General features: G+C 46.0%; 1 protein-coding gene across 1 annotated transcript in view; it reads left to right on the top strand.

Moving 5' to 3' along the window:
- Nucleotides 1-14,202, top strand: part of ZFP91 (ZFP91 zinc finger protein, atypical E3 ubiquitin ligase) — a 92,640-nt gene that overhangs the window by 51,978 nt on the left and 26,460 nt on the right. Inside the window, exons 7-8 of the mRNA XM_068255580.1 lie at nucleotides 4,672-4,785; nucleotides 14,111-14,161. Coding sequence (XP_068111681.1) covers nucleotides 4,672-4,785; nucleotides 14,111-14,161 — 165 coding nt within the window. The remainder of the gene's footprint in view (nucleotides 1-4,671; nucleotides 4,786-14,110; nucleotides 14,162-14,202) is intronic.

Raw genomic sequence — 14,202 nt, 5'->3', positions numbered from 1 at the left:
CCCCTAAAAATAAAAAACACCAAAACTGTTAAAAGCAAAGGCAGTAGTTGACTTACCACTCTTGATAATCATATAACTTTGTCGACACTTATTGCACAAAAAAGACCATGCATTTTGCAGGTTTTTCCTGTTTCCTGTGGTCAGTTACAAATTGTGCCCTACAATATAGTAATAGAAGCTTGTGTAGTCATATATCACCATAATCACCACTAAAAATAATAATAAACAGTATTTTGGGCTAAGTCCATAATTAAAGCATTATAGATAAACAGGAAATCATTAATTCATTCTATAATAAATCAATATCATAAAACCTTGTTAATCTTTAACTGCAGTTAAAATTATGACCGCAAATGTCCGGATGCTCTATTCTGACCTTTGCTTTCATAATTATGATTGCGGTTAAAGATTAACCAGGTTTAATGACATTGATTCTTTACATAGACTGCTGTAGTTTGGTGATTTTCTATTTACTGTATCTATAAACGTATAATTATGGACAGAACCACAAATATTGTTTATTGTTATTATAAGTGGTGATATGACTATTTACACAAACGTCTAATATTATATTGTTATTATATTGCTAGGTACAATTTTTCATTGACCTGAGAAAGTAGGAAAAGCCTGTGAAATGCGTTCTCTTTTTTCCTTTGTATAATAAGTGTCTAAAATCGTCATACAATTGGCTCTTTCATCAACAGAGGTAAGCCAAGTACTTCCTCGTGTTTTAACAGTTTTATATTTTGTGAAGCGCCTCCTACCATCCAGTTATCTACTGTTTAGACCTCTGTTAGAAAGTTTAAATTTTAGAATTCTCCATCTGTTTTGCGCTTTCTTGGCAATCTTCCCTCCATCTCGGAGTCTGCAATTTTTTGGAGAGTGATCACCAAGGGGTGGACACACGAACCAGAGCGGTAGAAGGATTCTCCCAAAGGCTTTACAAGTGGTTGCTAAGGTTAGCAACCGAATAAGTTTGAGTACCTTTCAGTAGAGTTAGAAATTAAGGTGTTAAAAACAGTACACACTGTTGGCTCTTGGTTTCCTACCTTCGTATCTTTTTCCAGTTCCCTGGACTGCCCGGGTGTTCCATCAAGACATAACTCATTTGAACTTCCAAACGTTACTTGTACTAGTAATAAAACACTTCTATACTTAGAACAATAAAAGGTGTCCAGTTGGAGAGTTGGGGGGGACCTGAAATGAGGGCCTTTAGGGGTACATATCCACAGTGTGTAGGAATTTACTAGCACCCATGTCCGTCTTCACACAAGCAGCATTTTGTAGCTATAGTTGGCTGCTGAAGAAAAACTGACCGGTAACTTTAAAATTCTAAAGCAGTGCTCTGGCTATGTGACCAAAATGAGGGAACAGAAGGAAGTAGTAATGCAGCAAAATAGAAAGCTTCTATATTATTTATTCGAGTCTCTCAAATGCTGAAATGAACACAGCTTTAACCACTTCAGCCTTCAGTGTCGTTTCACCTTATGCATCCGAGCAAACTTCACCTCCCATTCATTCGCCAATAACTTTATCACTACTTATCACACTGAAATGATCTATATCTTGTTTTTTCCGCCACCATTTAGGCTTTCGTTGTGTGGTACATTTTTCTAAGAATTATTTTATTATAAATCCATTTTAACAGGAAGATTAAGAAAAAAATGGAAAAAAATAATTCTTTCTCAGTTTTCAGCATAAATACATGCTACCGTAATTAAAACCCATGTATTTTATTTTCCCATTTGTTACGGTTATTACACCATTTCAATTTTGTTCCTATCACAATGTATGGCGCCGAATTTTATTTAGAAATAAAGGTGCATTTTTTTCAGTTTAGCGTCCATCACTTATTACAAGCCCATAATTTTAAAAAATAACAGTAATATACTTCACCACATACATATTAAAAAAAGTTCAGTCCCTAAGGTAACTATTTATGTAATTTTTTTATTGTATATTTTCTATTTTTTTATTTTTTTAATTAAGTGTATCTATCGGGGAGTGTGGGAGGTAAGGGGCTAATTTTAAAAGTAAAAAAAGTAATTATCTGGAAATGTTTATTTCCCGATGTAATTTTACTATTTGGCCACAAGATGCTCTCGCAGCTCACTTCTGCGTGCAGAAAGTTCCTCTGTAAAGTGGAAGTACTGAGTGGATGGGGCAGAAGGGGATTTGTGAAAGACGGAGCCATCTCGTTGACAGTGTCGGTCTTTCATACGGGGTCTTAGATCAATGAATGGGAACTTAGTTCCCATTCATTGATCTCCAAGCTAACAAAAGGCGGCGGGAGCGCACACCAGGCAGAGGCAGCAGTGTAGCCCATCTGGACGGATATATCAGTCCAGATAGGATTAGGTGGTTAAAGAGTAACTGTCGGGCATAAAATCAATTCTTTATTTTTATCTGGTAACAGGGACGTAACTAGAAATCACTGGACCCCCCCTGCGAAAATTTGGATTGCACCCCCCCCCCCCTCCCAAAGGTGCCAAATAGTTGTAATGGGGCAGGCAGTGTTTCACTAGTTTCACTATACAATAATTGTAATGGGGCAGCATTTCACCATAAAATAATCGTAAAGTGGGCAGCATTTCACCATAAAATAATCGTAAAGTGGGCAGCATTTCACCATAAAATAATCGTAAAGTGGGCAGCATTTCACCATAAAATAATCGTAAAGTGGGCAGCATTTCACCATAAAATAATCGTAAAGTGGGCAGCATTTCACCATAAAATAATTGTATAGTGGGCAGCATTTCACCATAAAATAATTGCAATGTGGGCAGCGTTCATCAGAAAATCCCAATTTGGGCAGCGTTCACCAGAAAATCGTGCAGTGGGCAGTGTTCACCAGAAAATCGTACAGTGGGCAGCAGTCACTAGAAAATCGTACAGTGGGCTTAAGTCACCAGAAAATCGTACTGTGGGCAGCAGTTATTAGAATAAAATGCACCTGTAAAAAAAAAAACAATTCACTTACCTGGCAGAAGTCTCCTCTCCCGGCCGACCTCTTGTGCGTAGATCCCCCGACGATCCTCCTGCAGCACATCTCCCACGCTGACAGGCAGAGAGCAGGGCTATGGCAAGATGGCGCCCGAAGCCCTGTACCGGAGACACAAATAGCCATCTTCCTGTAGCCCTGCTCTGCCTCCCGGGAGACTGCGGGCTGCGGGGAATGAACTGGTGCGGCGTCTATCAGACGTCGCGGCCAGTTCAACAGCTGACTGGGGGATCCCAGAATCGGGCGGGCGTCAGCGCTCGAGCCCCCCTGCGGCTGATGGGATCGCATCCCCGGTAGTTACGCCTGTGTCTGGTAAACAAGTAATAAGGATGCTAACCAGGCAATCCAAAAGTTAAAAACCACTTTTTTTTTTGTTCTTCATAAAACATGATTCCTCAGCTTCCCTGGCTCTTATTTGGTACATCTTTCACAGTCTCCCGACAGGCAGAGAGCAGGGCTATGGCAAGATGGCGCCCGAAGCCCTGTACTGGAGACACAAATAGTCTCCGGTGCAGGATTTCAGCAGCCATCTTCCTGTAGCCCTGCTCTGCCTCCCGGGAGACTGCGGGCTGCGGGGAATGAACTGGCGCGGCGTCTTATCAGACGCCACGGCCAGTTCAACAGCTGGCTGGGGGGTCCCAGAATCGGGCGGCCGTCAGCGCTCCCCCCGCACATGACTGGCAGGCCCCAGAGGGGCCCGAGCCCCCCTGCGGCTGATGGGATTGCATCCCCGGTAGTTACGCCTGTGTCTGGTAAACAAGTAATAAGGATGCTAACCAGGCAATCCAAAAGTTAAAAATCATTTTTTTTCTTCTTCATAAAACATCATTCCTCAGTTTCACTGGCTCTTATTTGGTACATCTTCCGCACAAAGGAAGTTGCAGGGCATGCTGGGTTTTCTTTTTTTCTTCATTTCTTTCCCCTCAGACTTAACTAATGCTGCCTGATTGGCTGAAACCTCTTTCCCTTCTGTTTTCCCTTCCCACACCTCTGTTCTTCTCTGATTGGCCAATATTTCTAAATGCACGTTCTACTGGAGACCTGGGTGGGAGTATCTGAAGGAGTGTCTGGAGGGGGCGGGCAATGATACACAGACAGAGTAAGGGAGGAAATGATGTCAGGATTGGCGTCAAGCTAGACAGAGACAAAATGGAAAATCCTAAGCAGGATTTTCTCTTTTTTTACTATAGGAAAATCCCTAAAATCAAAATGTGGACAGTGCAATAAATATGGTATATAAGTAGAGCAAGTATTTATCTACTTATGTATGTTTTTTTTCTGAGATAGTATTGATAATCGCTCCACTTTAAAGGACCCCTCAAGTGAGAGGAATATGGAGGCTGCCATATGTATTTTAAACAATGCAAATTCCTTGTCTGTCCTGCTAATCCTTTGCCTCTATAACTTTTAGCCATAGACCCTGAACAGGCATGCAGATCATAGGTTTGGCTGAAGTCTGACTGCATTTGCCTCATGCTTGTTTCAGGTGTGTGCTTCAGACACCACTGCTGCATGAAAGTTGAGCAGGATGCCAGGCAACAGGTACTGTATAAAAGGAAATCAATATGGCAACTTACATATTCCTCTCACTTCAGGTGTCCTTATAAAAAAATGGTGGTAAAGTTTCACTTCTGGCAATTTGTCACATTTATGCTTACATTTTGTTGTAGGTCATCTGCAGGGCCCAGGCGTAGAGGTCCTCGTAGGCAAGAAACAGCTCCTGTGGAAGTAAAGATGGAAGTGAAGGAAGAGAACCCAGTTGCAGAACCAGAAGCACCTAGAAAGTGAGTGCTAGAAAGCAACATACACATTTAATGTGGGTGAAAAAAAACTTCACATTACCCCCTCATGCCGTCATACCACTCCCAAGAAAAACAGTCAATGTATTTCCCAATGAAAATGTTCAGTTGCTTCTGTTCAACCTCTTGTGGCTCTTATTCTGTCTGATGGGGTGTGGTGCAATATGCCATTAACCCCTCTGTTCTAATTTTGGTTTGTGCCTGTTACTGCCACTCAATTCACACCCACTCACATACACAATACTTGCCCTTCCTCTTTCAGTGCATCTTGGAGATGTGGGTGGGTGAGTGCAGTTAATCACTCTCCCTCCAGTATAGCTTTGTAGATGGAGACGTGGCTTCAGGACAGCCAGGATTACAGTAAGTATGGATGAGTCCCTTCAAAGAACCTATTGGGTAGGTATCATACATTGGTGTAGGAGGTTATGGTCAATATTCTTTAAAGGGAACCTGAGATGGGGGATTATAAAGAAAGCATACAAACCTGAGGCTTCCTCCAGGCCTGATTGCTCCCACGCCGTCCTCTTCTGCTCCTCCGACCCCTGGAAAGTCCTCTGGTCCAGTGCCAACTGTGCATGGCCCGCCACGCATGCGCCCCCGCTGCGTTCACATCACTTGGAGTGTTCTGCGCCGGCCGCTCCCGGTGACGGGAGTGAAACGGGAGCCGCCTGTGCCAACTGGAGGATTTTCCATGGCCAGTTGTGGGCGAACAGAGAGGAAGAAGACGGCATGGGAGCGATCAGGCTGGAAGGGGCTGGAGGAAGCTCCAGGTATGTATGTTTTTGGAGGGGGGTTTTTGTAATGGCCCCATCTCAGGTACACTTTAAATTTTTCTCTGACGTTTTTTTCAAGCGGATATTTTCAAACTTAACCAATAAAACACCCTTTAAAGCTCCCAGCATGCAAGAACTACATAAAATGTTATTACTTTGTACCTACTTTTTAGTACTTTTCAATTACTAGGCAACGGAAAAGTTGTGGTTTTTTTAGAGAACGTGAAAAATTATCTCCTGTGAGTAAACTAGGAGGGGAAAAGGTAATCGGATGATTGCTTAAGTTATGGAGGGATAATTGAGGTGTAAAAAGTCTTGGAGTTGCATTTTAAAATTACCCTGTAGTGAAAGGGGATATGGAGACTGCCATATTATGACAGTTGCCTGGCTGCTGTGCTAATCTTTTTGGCTTTAGCAGTGCCTGAATTGCACACCTGAAATAAGCATGTGTCTAGATTAGTCAGACTTAAGTTAGAGTGCTTGAACTCTATATTTATTCTGGGTCAGTAGCTTATAATGTTAGAGGGCAGCCAAGCATTTGTCATTTGCTAAAACTATTAAAATGACATATAACAGACCCCAGGTCCCTCTCACTACAGGGTCACTTCTAGGACTGTATTTCTATTCAGATATGCTGAGATTTAAAATTTGGCAACTTAGTTTTAAGACTTCTAATTAACTGCGTGAGCCTACCACAAACGGAATGTCAAAATATTATTCATTCCAACTCTAAGTATCTTTCTAGCTTATATCCATGGAGATAGCAAGGGTGTCACTTCTAAGTATAACAAGGCATTCAATATATAGGAGTTCTATTGTACGTGATGGACAGGAGATTCTTTTAGCCTTTACTAGTGTCTGCATTTACTTAGAGATTTCCTTTCGTTAAGCTGCATCAGGAAGTTAAAAATATTCTAAAATGGAATTTAAAACTATTTAGCGCTCCACTACTATGTAAGATCTACAGTAATGTGATTCTGGGCATTAGTGTATTCAGTCTTCTGTCCCATCTAAACATTTTATTGGTGTATGGTTAGTCCTTCTGCAGTCAATAACTTCTATCTGACATTTTATGTGGCAGGCAAAAGTCTGACTGATGTGGCTTTCACTACTTCTATACTTCCTGGTTAGATAAGAATTGAATAATCTCTTCCACTTCTTTTACCAATGACACTGAGGTCGCAGAGGTCCTGGTGTCACTGCCACAGACAGCAGTAACAATCTAAACAGATTATTCTCTATTTATAATATCAAAAATACATTTTGGTTACATTTGACAATTTGTTGTAGCTACACAACACGAAGGTGTATCCTTCTCAAAGTACCCCAGATTTTGGAAAAGAAATTGAAAGTGGCTGTGAGACACTTATTTGCTTCACATATGGAAAACCAAATCCAAAAATGCAGATACACCCATGCCTTATTATAACACGTGCTTTTCTGCACAGACAAGTGTGCTTCCAGCCTGAAGGCCATGGTGGGCTAGATTACATCCTGCTAAGTGTCAAGATACTTGTCACAAGGGCCCTAGTGGCTGACCGCACTTAGCCTTCTAAACGGTGCCAGCGCACAGATCGTGCGAACTCTGGTCGCAGTCAATGCACAGGAACCGTTAAGAATTAGCCGCAGACAACTCAGAAGGGAGCCTGTGAGACACGGGTGATTACCACTTCACCCACTGGTTCAAAGTAAACTGCCACCACCGCGGTTATCATGGGACCGTGGGGCCCACTAACTGACTGACTAATCCTGCGGATAAAACGGTTAAACACACGATATTCTGTCTAGCCAACAACAAACAAACAGTAGCGTATCTTCAGAGACCCGGGATCATTTCTGTGTGTGCTGATAAGCAGGGTAGCGAAACAGTGAATGACTTGGAGGAAGTCTTTTATTCACAGCAATATAAATAATTAATATATACAGACAATTATTAAAATCAACAATTATTAAACAGTAATAGCCAGTATGAAAAATAAAAGAAGGGAGAAAAATACTTAGTTCCTGGAAAGATGTCCTTATTGTGGGAAGAATCATAAAGTTCTTGGTTTCAAAGTCCAGAGTTCAGAGTTCAGACCAGGTGGATGCCAGCATATCCTCGAGCTGGCATCTGATGGGTGCAAGATGTTTCAGTGTGGAGGACCCTGAGTTTGGGTCCTCAGCCATTCTTATACCCCTGCTTCAGTAGGAGGGAGTGAGGGCGGGGAGCCATACACCCCCTTCAAAGATGAGATGAGCCCTCCCCTTGTACTGGGGCTAGAAATCATATCTACCCATATATGGGCTCTATCTCACAGAACCGTACAGGTCAGGGCAGATTTATTAACATTTTCAGGTCTGTCTCGATTTACCCAGCGCCCTGATACCAGACATGAGGGGTGGGACCCCTGTGGTATCATCAGGGCATTTTCAAACTGCCTAACTGGCAGTCCTTACCTCAGAATGTTCTGAAACTTCCTCAGAACCAGCACCGGGGCTCATGCTACACTTCCCCCACGTTTGGCGAAGCTGCCATCTCAGGAACCCCAGAAATATGACAGATCTGGGAAGTTATGGATTATGCCATGAGACTGAGGTTGTGTTCTAGCTGCTAACAGCTGACTTTCCTTTGATCTTTACTAGGGAGCAAAGTGTCAAGACCTCCCGTGGATTCGTAGCCTGCTTGGCTGCACCTAGGCATCCTTTGGTTAATTAACATCTCCATGAGATCAGCTAAGTGTCACCTGGATCCCAGAACCAAAAGGGAAATTGTGCCTTCCACAGGGAATATGTCCAAGCTAATTAACACCTTCCCCCCAGGCTGTCACTTCAGCTAAGACAGATCCCCCAGCTGTTCCTAGGCAGAGGAATACTAGGCATCAAATCTTGGTTCTATTGATCTGAAGCGCAATCGATGCAGGAATCGAGTGCGATCGTTCTTTTCTTCACGGGCGGTTCCAGGACGCGCCTGCGTCCCCGCAATCGTCCGTGACAGCCCTCCCCCTTGTCTGCGGCTCAGCCACTCATCCGCAAGATGTGTGGCGGCGCCGCTAACCTGGCTGACGGGCCTCGAGTTGCCGGTACGGCGGGAAAACCTATTGGAGCCTGTGGCTCGGTTCCCCTGGACCGGTCGCGGTCTGCTACCCTCAGGGTTTACCCAACATGGACCGTTCTGGACAGGGCGTTTGCGCCACTGCAGTCGGACGTGGTGTCTGCCGGGACTGCTGACAACGGGCAGTGGGTTGGTTAGGTCAACAGCCAGCCCACGCAGGGTTCCCCTGCTGAGTGGCTGTGGACCTAAGGGAACCCCGCGGGAATCCCTGGACCTTCCCAGCTCCTGACAGACGGCACATGCCCTGCAGTAGTTTGCTACATCCCTGTTCATCCGGGGCCAATAAAACTGGTTCCGAATACCGGCGAGTGTCTTGCGGACACCCGAGTGCCCTGTCAGAGGATTACCATGTGCGGATTTCAGCACATGTCCCCTGAACGCACTCGGGACCACAAGCCACTTGGTATTCGCATGGGATCTACCTGTAGGGGGCTGTACAGACTCACTGTACAGTCTCCCACCTTCCCAGTACACCTTGAAAGCGGCCCCGTCTGTGAGGGGCTCAGCGGCTTGCTGCCTGAGCACCTCCAGGCTTGGGTCACTTTGTAGTGCGGCTGAGAATATGGCGCTGTCAGTTTCAGCCAACTGGCTCATGTCACATGAGGCCAGCGGCTGAAAGGTCTCATCCCTGCGGTCAGAGGAGGGGGAGGAGGCCGGAACCCCCTCCACCTGTTCTGAGCTCGGGTTCTGAGCAGTGCAGCTGCGCGGTACTGCTAGCACAGGTACACTGTCAGAATGGCACAGACGGACATTACTCAAATCATCATTGCATGCAGTAATGACATTGACAGGTATAGACATTTTTTCATTACAGACAGGTTGTACAGTAAACTCAGGTACAGTTACAGCATCATCACAACAGGCAGTCTGTACATCAAACTCAGGTGCCTTTGAAGCAGGCACTATTGAACCTGGTACCCTTGAACTGGGCACATTCAACCCACCTCCCCCTGGTGCTCCCCCAAGTGTATAAAGTACCTGGTGGTGGGTGGAGGGTCCGTCTCCTTCCGTGAGCGACAAGGCGGTCGTGGCAGGTTCATAGTAGGACACAAGCTTGCCCAAATCAGTCCCTAGCAACACAGGGACTGGGAGATCCTTCATAACCCCAACAACCCGTTCTTGGACTCCTCCCACTCCCCAATCCAGCTTCACTTTTGCGTGGGCTATGTGGAAAAGGGTGCCCTCTACTCCAGTAAGGGCAAGGGATCGGCTGGAGCTGATGCTCTCCTTTGGCACAAGATGTGAGTGAACTAACGTGATGTCAGCTCCGGTGTCTCGAAATCCGGTGACAACTTTGCCGTTCACTCTAACAAGTTGCTGCTGGTCGGTTCGGTCGCGGATTTCCTGTCCGCGTGCAAACAGGACAAAATCTGATGATCCAGGCTGTGGTTCGCTGGCGGGTTGCCTCTGCTGTGGGTGAGGTGCAGGTGATGCAGATGATCCAGGTGCTGGTGGTGTCTGTCTCCGCTCCGGGCAGTCGAACTTCATGTGTCCGGGCTGGCGGCAGTAGTGACAGGTGACCTCTCCAGGCGCTGCAGGCCTGGGTGCAGCAGCTGCGCTTGGTGGCCTCTGTGGCGGACGGCTCACAGGGGTAGGGGGGTCTGCCGAGGTATTGGGCTGACCTCCTCTCCAGCTGGATGGGACAGTTCTGCGTGTATCAGCCACCCGGGTAGTTGCAAAAGTCTCAGCAAGGTCTGCAGCGACAGTGGCTGAAGCCGGCCTGCGTTCTAACACAAACTGTCGTACATCAGCAGGGCAAATGTTCCGAAATTGTTCGAGGACTATCAAGTCCTCCAGGACGCCATAAGACCCTTTGGTGAGGCCTAGTGTCCACTGGCGGAGTGTGGTGAGCAAGCTGCTGGCCACATCTCGGTACGAATCAGAAGGCTTTTTCTGCCAGGCCCTGAACTTTTTCCGATAGGCTTCTGGCGTCAGCTGGTACTTAGTAATGATAGCGTCTTTTATAGCAGCATAATCATTATCCTTCTCCGCAGGCAATTCTGCGAAGGCATCAAGCGCTTTGTAGCGCAGCAACGGTGTCAGATGTCTGGCCCACTGGTCTTGGGACAGACGATACTGACGGCATGCTTTTTCAAAAGACCGCAAAAACAAGTCAATGTCAGTGTCTTTTTCAATATTAGCAAATTTAAATTTTGCACTTACGGGTGCTGCAGCTCCTTCAGCAGGGAGGCTGGGCGGTGAACTCCGGCTGGCCTGTTGCACTTTTGCCATGTTTAGCTCATGCTGTCGTTGGCGCTCCCGTTCTCGCTCAGCGGCTGCAGCAGCAGCGGCTTGCCGCTCCCGTTCCTCCCGCATTTGGCGCTCCTCACGCATGTACTGCAGGTACTTGTCCAGGTCAGTGTCCATCAGCTTTTGTAATGCCTGCTGCATTAGCGGATCAGTACAAACGGACAGTCCAGTACTGGCCGGTTCCAGGCGAGTACTTTCAGAAACTCTGGGATTGGGGTCCACACTGACATTCTCCTGCGTAACTGTTGATGCAGGGCCCTCAGGATGCACAACCTCTGTACGGTCAGGAGTCTCAGTCTCTGGTTCCCCTTGCCTTGAGTCAGATGGGTCAGCGTCTACCTCAGCAGACACATCCAGCTCCTGCAGTTGCTGGGTATCCCATTGAAACAATTCCGTTACCAGGTCCCCTTGTTTCTTGCGGCCGACATCAATGCCTCTCTCTTGGCAAAGATTTTGCAGGTCCGCCAGGCACATTTTCTTGTAGTTCCCGGACATTTCCACGCCAAATAAAATAAAACTTTTGGGGAGGGGTACTGGCTACACAGTCTCTCTGTATATATAAAAAATATATTGCCTTCCAGCTACACCAACGAATTAGTTCGTTTCTCGATAGCGCTAGCGCTATCGTAGATACTTTCAGCACAACACAGGTCCCAACCGCTGCCTAACACTGTCACAAGGGCCCTAGTGGCTGACCGCACTTAGCCTTCTAAACGGTGCCAGCGCACAGATCGTGCGAACTCTGGTCGCAGTCAATGCGCAGGAACCGTTAAGAATTAGCCGCAGACAACTCAGAAGGGAGCCTGTGAGACACGGGTGATTACCACTTCACCCACTGGTTCAAAGTAAACTGCCACCACCGCGGTTATCATGGGACCGTGGGGCCCACTAACTGACTGACTAATCCTGCGGATAAAACGGTTAAACACACGATATTCTGTCTAGCCAACAACAAACAAACAGTAGCGTATCTTCAGAGACCCGGGATCATTTCTGTGTGTGCTGATAAGCAGGGTAGCGAAACAGTGAATGACTTGGAGGAAGTCTTTTATTCACAGCAATATAAATAATTAATATATACAGACAATTATTAAAATCAACAATTATTAAACAGTAATAGCCAGTATGAAAAATAAAAGAAGGGAGAAAAATACTTAGTTCCTGGAAAGATGTCCTTATTGTGGGAAGAATCATAAAGTTCTTGGTTTCAAAGTCCAGAGTTCAGAGTTCAGACCAGGTGGATGCCAGCATATCCTCGAGCTGGCATCTGATGGGTGCAAGATGTTTCAGTGTGGAGGACCCTGAGTTTGGGTCCTCAGCCATTCTTATGCCCCTGCTTCAGTAGGAGGGAGTGAGGGCGGGGAGCCATACACCCCCTTCAAAGATGAGATGAGCCCTCCCCTTGTACTGGGGCTAGAAATCATATCTACCCATATATGGGCTCTATCTCACAGAACCGTACAGGTCAGGGCAGATTTATTAACATTTTCAGGTCTGTCTCGATTTACCCAGCGCCCTGATACCAGACATGAGGGGTGGGACCCCTGTGGTATCATCAGGGCATTTTCAAACTGCCTAACTGGCAGTCCTTACCTCAGAATGTTCTGAAACTTCCTCAGAACCAGCACCGGGGCTCATGCTACACTTCCCCCACGTTTGGCGAAGCTGCCATCTCAGGAACCCCAGAAATATGACAGATCTGGGAAGTTATGGATTATGCCATGAGACTGAGGTTGTGTTCTAGCTGCTAACAGCTGACTTTCCTTTGATCTTTACTAGGGAGCAAAGTGTCAAGACCTCCCGTGGATTCGTAGCCTACTTGGCTGCACCTAGGCATCCTTTGGTTAATTAACATCTCCATGAGATCAGCTAAGTGTCACCTGGATCCCAGAACCAAAAGGGAAATTGTGCCTTCCACAGGGAATATGTCCAAGCTAATTAACACCTTCCCCCCAGGCTGTCACTTCAGCTAAGACAGATCCCCCAGCTGTTCCTAGGCAGAGGAATACTAGGCATCAAATCTTGGTTCTATTGATCTGAAGCGCAATCGATGCAGGAATCGAGTGCGATCGTTCTTTTCTTCACGGGCGGTTCCAGGACGCGCCTGCGTCCCCGCAATCGTCCGTGACAATACTGCTTTGAAGTTCTTCCTGTTCCTTAGCCCCAGTCCCATAAGTATTCACCAGAATTATTACCAGAAGTTTCCAGCGGGGACAAGAACATCAGAACTGCACCGGCATGAGTTCCGAAGTGCATGTGCACAGCTAAAGGAAGTACTCATCCAGGTGTGCCCTCTTTACCTGTCCACGTGTGGATAGAAACTTGCGCTTGCACAGTTCAGAATCATTCTGTCTTCCGGGGGAACTTACAGGAAGTTGGTGGTGTGAAGAGGACTGAGCTCAGGGAGCAGGAGGGACCCCAAAAGACAACAAGCAGCATCTGGACACTTGGATGGACGTAATCTCACCATGGCCTTCATTCAATCATTTTTTTCCCCTGATTCAGGTGTACTTTAAAGTTAACGTGAAGCAAAAAAATAAATAAAAAAAGGATAGTTCAGTAAAGGGAAGTCCCTGGCTACTCCAGAGGCTCTCCAGATCCTGGTGCCCACTGTTCCAGTGTGCTGGCTCCCTTTAAGCACATCCGACAAGAGCTCCTGTCTGTACACGAGCGTGAGTGTACTGCATATGCACAAGTGCTTACACATATGCCCAGTAGTACGAACTAGTTTCTAGTGATAGTTCCAGTTAATAGAGCGTCTTAATGAGTGCTGTATGGATTCGCTGCTTGGCCATAGCCAAATAGCTTATTCTGTTGTGTGGGGAAAGTAGGGGGACTATAAGCGATGATTAAGTGAGTGGTGCCCTGCAGCGAGAAGAACAGCAGTTGACTGTTGCTTGTGTTCATTGCGTTGTTGCTACGTTCATTTTTTAACTGCAGTTGAGACCATCTTTGAAAAGTCAGTTACTGAGTTTCTACTGATGTGAATAGCACATGTTCCCTTACCACTCAACCACTTCATGTGGGCTCATTCATTCGGCCATGCATGGCATGAAATTTGACGTTTGTATAAATATCCTATTTGCACTAATAGTGCACAAATAGGATCTTTATAAATGACCATTTTGGAGAAAGTTGGTAAAGAATAGTATAATGGTGTTACCACTCATTTTCTTTTCTCACTTGTTTTCAACAGAAGAGGCAGGAGGCGCAAGGATGACAAAACTCCTAGGCTTCCAAAGAGGCGGTGAGTAGATGCCTGCACAGATCAGCACAGAAAGGAAATGC

The sequence above is a fragment of the Hyperolius riggenbachi genome, chromosome 10, assembly GCF_040937935.1.
Source record: "Hyperolius riggenbachi isolate aHypRig1 chromosome 10, aHypRig1.pri, whole genome shotgun sequence".
NCBI classification, from domain to species: Eukaryota; Metazoa; Chordata; class Amphibia; order Anura; family Hyperoliidae; genus Hyperolius; species Hyperolius riggenbachi.
The sequence above is the reverse complement of the archived record's forward strand: the minus strand, read 5'-3'. Positions and strand labels throughout refer to the sequence as shown.